Raw genomic sequence first — 6,668 nt, 5'->3', positions numbered from 1 at the left:
CTTTTTATTTTAAATTTTTAATATTTCAATGGGTTTTTTTAAAAGTAACGGTGGTTATGGTGGTTCTCTAACCTTTTATAGTACCAGTCAACAGCCATCATCCCTGATTCGGTTGCTTGCCCACCTCATAATATTCCAAAAAAACTAAATTAATTTAATTTTAACTTAATTAAATATTATATAATTCTTAACATGCTGCTAAACCTCATATCTCCGTTTCTTCGTTTCATACTGAACCAAAACAACCACTCTCCTCTCTCTCTCTCTCTCTCTCTCTCTCAGACATGGGTTATGGCTGCCCCACCTTGATCTTTTGAATGGAACCTCGAACAGAGAAGCAGCTTCTTTTTTGGAGAAGAGAAAAGGCTAGGGAACAACCCATGTTCCTCTCTCTCTCTCTCTCTCTCTTTCTCTCTCTCTCTCTCGTCTTCTGTATATTCAAACCCTAATTGACCTTTAACCCAAAAATAGTAAAAAGAAGAAGGGATTGGATCTCGGACAATACTAATAGCTTTCCGTTCTTTCTGCAACCATCAATTTTCATGATCCGTGTCTGCATCCGTGGCCTTGGGTTCTTTATTATTCTCTTGTTCACGCACGCACACGGCATACCCTTTTGCAGCTCCAGGACAAACCACCTACCAAACTCTGTCCTCTCCCCTCCTTTCAGATCTCAGTTCGGCTTTCATTAATTCCAGCAGGCATGCATCCATATGGCTTCTTGTACGCTTGTAGCGGTACTTTCTCAACAGCTTAGCTCACCTCTCTCTCTCTCTCTCTCTCTCTCTCTCTCTCTCTCTCTGTACCTTGTTTGCTTGGTAGCTTGCTCTTCTTAAATGAGTTTGTATTTTAAGTAACCAAATATCTCTCTACTCCTTCATATCTTTGTCCCTCCGGTTCGTCTTTCCATTTCTCTCTCTCTTTATCTCGCATGGATTCTGGCAACAGTGGGAGTATGCAATCCTCCAGCGGCGGCGATGACGAGTACGATTCGCGCGCTGAGTCAATCTCCGCCGTGCTCAGTAACCCACCGAGTCAACTCGGTCCCATGTCTAACCCACCACCACATCACCATCACCATCACCACCACCACCAAATGGACCCTCTATCAAACATGTTCGATCCGTTATCATCCAGGCTCACCAACCCAAATCCGCTCCTCAATTTCGACATGATGTGGTCCAAAACCTTAAGATCCGACCCCAATCCCACCGATCTAGCCGGTCTCAGCCAACCCATATTGACCAGTCCCTGTATCAACCAATTAGGACAAAGCAGAGGCGGCGCAGCCGCCGGCGGAGGAGGAGGCGGGTCGTCTACTTTTGCGGCGCTTCAGATTCCACAAGACATTCAAAACGTTTCTGCCTCTTTTTCGGCTCCCAACAACCAAACCCACAACAACAACAACAACAACGGTGTTGTGCGGAATCCGAAAAAGAGGTCGAGAGCGTCGAGGCGAGCACCAACGACGGTGCTGACAACGGACACCACAAATTTCAGAGCCATGGTTCAGGAATTTACAGGTATCCCTGCTCCTCCATTTTCTTCTTCCTCACCTTTCGCGAGGAGCAGATTGGACCTTTTTGGCAGTGCTGCTGCTGCCTCTTCATTGATGAGATCAGCAGGAGGCGGAGGAGGAGGAGGAGGGGGTCTAGGTTTGGACGCTACTCCTCCATACCTTTTGAGGCCTTTTGCGCAAAAAGTGACGCACCAACCACCATCTTCATTGCTTGATCCTATTAATTCATCCTCCACAAATCACAATCTCCTCAATGTGCAAAACCAAAACCCTTCATCATCATCATCTTCCTCACAAGTTCTCAATTTCCAATCCCTTTTTCAGTCCCAACAACAAAGTCCTAAATACCCATTAATGTCCGTTACTTCACCACCTCATCATCATCAAGCAGGCTCTTTGGGGGGTCCTCCTCATCAACATTTTGGTTTGACTCATCAGCAGCAGCAGCAGGTTAATGTTAATGCGCTTTCCAACAACATTGTATCTTCCTCGGACGCCGCGCTTTCCATGCACGACACTAGTAATGGTCCAAGCTGGGGTACTGACAGAACAGGGTCCAACAAGAACATTGACAACAGCGACAATATCGTTGATCATCAAAGACTAATGAGTTCTATCAATGGCAATTACGGCAATGGGAAACTCAACTACTCGGCTGCTGGTCCTTCGTCGAATATTGTACTTCATGCCGGCAATGTGCCTTCATCTACTGCTGCTGCTGCTACTACTACCACTCCTCGAAGCGAAGGTATGGTGGAATCATGGATTTGCTCCTCAGATTAGGCTTTTTCTCAACAGCCAAAATCATTACACTAAAATTCATCAAATCTCTGTGGGTTGGCCTCCCTCCATTTTAACCATGACCACCACCAACATAATTAAATTATGAGGACCCTTTTTGTTTCCCTTTGCTCTTTTCTCTCTTTATATGTAAATAATAGACTTCCTCTTTCTTTTTCTCTTTTCTGTTCATACTTTATACACGATCCATTTATATAATTTGGGTCTTTTTGTGACTCAAATACTAAAATGTGTGGTCATACATGGCTTTGGTCAAGTTGGACCACTGTTGTAATTAGCTGCAACCTGAATGCATGCATGATTCTTTCCCGAACATTATTTTTCACAAATGAGCGGTTTAGATCTCTGGAATATCGATGATCAAGCAGATAGGTAGAAAATATTTAATAAATATATAATTAAATATATCTGAATCCAAGAAGTAAAATGTACTAGTACTAGCACAGTAGCACTGCACCGCACCAAATGGCCTGAGAATAGAGGGGGCGCGTTGGGGATGAGCAAAATGTGCAGACGGACGAAAAATGATCATCTCCGGATTTCTTTTTACCAAATTCATCTAGTTCGAGATTTGGATTGTTGGAATTTGATTTAATGGCTACAGTTATTCTCACTTTTAAAGATACTCTCTGTTTGTAACCGTTAAATTAAATTTTAACGGTCTGGATCCTAGACTAGGTGGACAGGGATCTAGCACAGGCTTCAAATTTGAAAGAGCTCCAAAATTTTGCCATATAATATTATGTAATGATGTTCTATATTTAAAAAATGACTGTTAGCATTTAAAATCTCATTGCATTCTTTATAAGTGTAATTTTTTTTGAATATAAAAAGGTAATTCTAGGATGACTAAATTTATAAACTAAATAATATGTCCTTAATAGGAAATGAGCATATATATTATTGCTTAAGTAATAATCCAATAAACTAATCATCGACTCATATGTTTAATTTACAAAATTTTATTTACAAATTTAATCTTTCTAACATTACTCAATATAAAAATATGGAGTACAATAGGATATTATTGTCAATAATGAAATCCCAAAAAACGATAGTTTTTCAACTTTATTACATAATAATATCATATATTCAAGTGAAATTTTAAAGTTCGAGTTTTGAAGTTTTTTTTATTTTTTATTTTTGGTTGTTTAAGATTGAATTGCTTTTAATTATTTAGTAAAGGTTATGTTTGTAGTTTTTTTAATTATAATTAATAATATTTGTAAACTTGTAATCAGTGAATGTTAAAGTTTATTTTGATTTAAGTGATCATTTTCTAACATCAATGCATTGTTCTACTTTTTTAAAAAACTATCTTAAAGAAGAGTCATTTTATAAATTTTGCACTGGCCTCCGAAATCTCACGGTCCTGCCTGATAATTGAGAGCTTTGTCTGCTTGCTTGCTTTATTAATCTCCCTATCCTTTAATTTCATATTACTCTTTCAAATTTCTTTTTATTTTTCAATTATTTTGTTGAATATTATATATCACGTCTAGGAGTGATTGGCGGCGAGATTCGGGGTATAGTTAGCCGCCGCAATATCTTTCATACGAATCAAATATCTTTCATGTGCGTCTGTTTGCAGTTCTTTTGTTGTTTTCCTTTTCTTTTATTTTTTATTTTAAAATTAAAAGATTGATGTCACTTAATGCTACAGTTCAGTGGTGTTTCTCTTCACTTGTAGGTAAGAGGTCTTTAGTTCGATTCTCACCAAAGGTAAATTTAAACCACATTATTGTTAACTCATTATGAGGTTAAACTTACTATTTCTCCTTAGTGTACATAATATTTTTTGTTCAAAAAAAAAAAAAAAAAATAATACTAGCCCATTATGAGGCTTAGCTTGCCCTTACCCTTAATGTACATAATATTGCTTGTTAAAAAAACAAAAATTTAAAATATTAATGGCTATTATACAACAAAACCCATAAATGATGGATACCCCCAACATATTTTTTATTTCTAATCATGCTCCGAAGAAGAGCAGCAAATGCGGTTAAAAAATTAATTACAAATAGACACCTGTTTGAATAATTAAAATTGAAAACTATGATTTTTACACTTGTTAATTTGTGTTATTTCAGCTTCGCTAGCTACTTTTTTTTAGCAACCAAGCATGGCTATTTTTTTCCATGAGGGTCGTCCATACGTTGCCCTCCATTAAATTATCATTAATGTGCATATACTTCCATACGTTGCCCTCCATTAAATTATCATTAATGTGCATATACTTCCATACGTTGCCCTCCATTACATTTCATACGTAATATTGAGTGAGGACCCTTACCGGATCTTTTTTGTGAGGATTCTGGAGATCCTTAAATCGCATACGTTCATCGTATATCTTGCAGATCATTAATGTGCATATACTTCCATACGTTGCCCTCCATTACATTTCATACGTAATATTGAGTGAGGACCCTTATCAGATCTTTTTTGTTAGGATTCTGGAGATCCTTAAATCGTATACGTTCATCGTATATCTTGCAGCCAATTTTCGTCAAGTACTGTTTATATTCAATTTTAAATATAAAAAAACTTTGATTTCTGACCGCACGATGTACGATGAACGAATGTGATTTAAGGATCTCCGAGATCCTCAGAAAGAGGATCTGACGAGGATCCTTTCTCATTAATATCTCCATGTTTGTACTTAAGCAAAATATAATAATTCAAATGAACAACAACAACAACAACAAAGCATTTTCCCATTAAGTGGGGTCGGCTATATGAATTCTAGAACGTCATCGCGCTCAGTTCTGTATCACGTCTTCTGTTAGATCCAAGTACTCTAAGTCTTTTCTTATAGTCTCTTCCAAAGTCTTCCTAGGTATTCCTATACCCTTTCGGCCCTGAACCTCTGTCCCGTAATCACATATTTTAACCAAAGCGTTAGTAGGCCTTTGTTTCACATGTCCAAACCACCGTAACCGATTTTTTCTCATCTTTCCTTCAATTTCGGCTACTCCTACTTTACAATTAAATTAAATTAAATTGTGATGGGGCTTGGCTTTGGGTGGGTTGCCAGAGATTTTGCTGGTATTTTCAAAGGAAATGGAGGTGGAAGCGATGAAGGCGGCTTTGTTGGCTTGTGTGGAGAAAGGCATTGGGATAGTTCAATTGGAAACAGTTTTGAAGGTTATGGTGGACATGTTAAATGGAGTATTGCAACTGGATGCCGTCATTGAAGGTATTCTTTGAGATATTCAGCATCTATAGTAGCAATTAAGTTCGGTTGAGTTTCGTTTTACTCCCCATGCCTGTAATGGGGCTACGCATCAGGTGGCATCTTATGTCGCGCGTGTGGAAGGCTATCATATGTGGGATTGCTTTGAACCAGAGTGGTTGTTCAATTCTCTGGCTTCTGATGTAAACATTTTAATTCGTATCTAATAATATTTACTCATTGACCAAAAAAAAAATAAATAAATAAATAAAGACCTAAGGTGAAATGAACTCTTTTTAGTTGTCTTTAAAGTACATCCACATAAATTTCTATTATTGTCTATTTTTCACAACCACGAATGTCGATTGTGAATTCCTTCCTTCCCTTTTTATTTTAGGCTTAAATATCAAAATGCTTGCTTATGTTATACTGTAAAACCTCTAATATATAATACAGAAATTTCATCTCAACTTTGGTTATTTATGTGTAGAAATAAATTTTACGTTGTATGAAGTTATGATTTGAGATTTTTCATTTTTAATATCTACATTCTGAAAGTGAACATGTTCCGCTGTTAACGTAGTACCTTTATCTATTGAACTTTCGTTAGGGTTAACCAACTCAGAATAATTTTGTAATATTAAGGAATAACCTCCTAATAGTAACAAACTGGTGTAGTCCAAACATTATCATGAGAATGGTAGTTGTTACTAAACCATTTATATTCAACACACATAAATGACTAAATGATCTTTAAATTGAATGATTTTTATGATTTTTAGATAATAATAAAAGAATGAAAAGTTTCGATTATAATGATTGTACAAACGTTAATAATCACAAGTGGGTGGACAAGAGATTCCCCCATACTGTTTAACTCTATTAGTTGATTTAGTCATTGTGTTGCCACTTAGTACTACAGTTTAATAGTAATCATCTTGAAATGTAAGTGAGAGGTCTTAGATTCGATTTACGCGCAGAGGCAAATTTGAGTTACATTATTACTAGCTCATTGTGAGTGACTCCATTAAGGGGGAAAGTTGGTCAATTATGTCTAATAAGTAAAGTTGAAGAGAAAATGCATAAACATTTCACAAAATTGCAAAAGTGGTTATCACTTGAAAACTATAAAATTAAAGTTAGAAAAACTTATAGTATAGTAAAAGGTGAAACAAA

General features: G+C 36.8%; 1 protein-coding gene across 1 annotated transcript; it reads left to right on the top strand.

Moving 5' to 3' along the window:
* The first annotated feature begins 213 nt into the window (after nucleotides 1–213).
* LOC137720962 (uncharacterized) lies at nucleotides 214–2,633 on the top strand. The gene has a single exon (XM_068460087.2). The coding sequence runs from the start codon at nucleotides 932–934 to the stop codon at nucleotides 2,300–2,302; it is 1,371 nt and encodes a 456-aa protein (XP_068316188.2). The 5' UTR covers nucleotides 214–931; the 3' UTR covers nucleotides 2,303–2,633.
* Nucleotides 2,634–6,668: the final 4,035 nt, after the last annotated feature.

The sequence above is a fragment of the Pyrus communis genome, chromosome 1 (assembly GCF_041283825.1).
Source record: "Pyrus communis isolate YQ-2024b chromosome 1, ASM4128382v1, whole genome shotgun sequence".
In the NCBI taxonomy this organism is placed as follows: domain Eukaryota; kingdom Viridiplantae; phylum Streptophyta; class Magnoliopsida; order Rosales; family Rosaceae; genus Pyrus; species Pyrus communis.
This window is presented reverse-complemented; position numbering and strand designations above follow the sequence as displayed.

Excerpts from the sequence above, each read along its gene's own strand:
- LOC137720962 (XM_068460087.2), top strand. The coding sequence starts at position 932 with ATGGATTCTGGCAACAGTGGGAGTATGCAATCCTCCAGCGGCGGCGAT.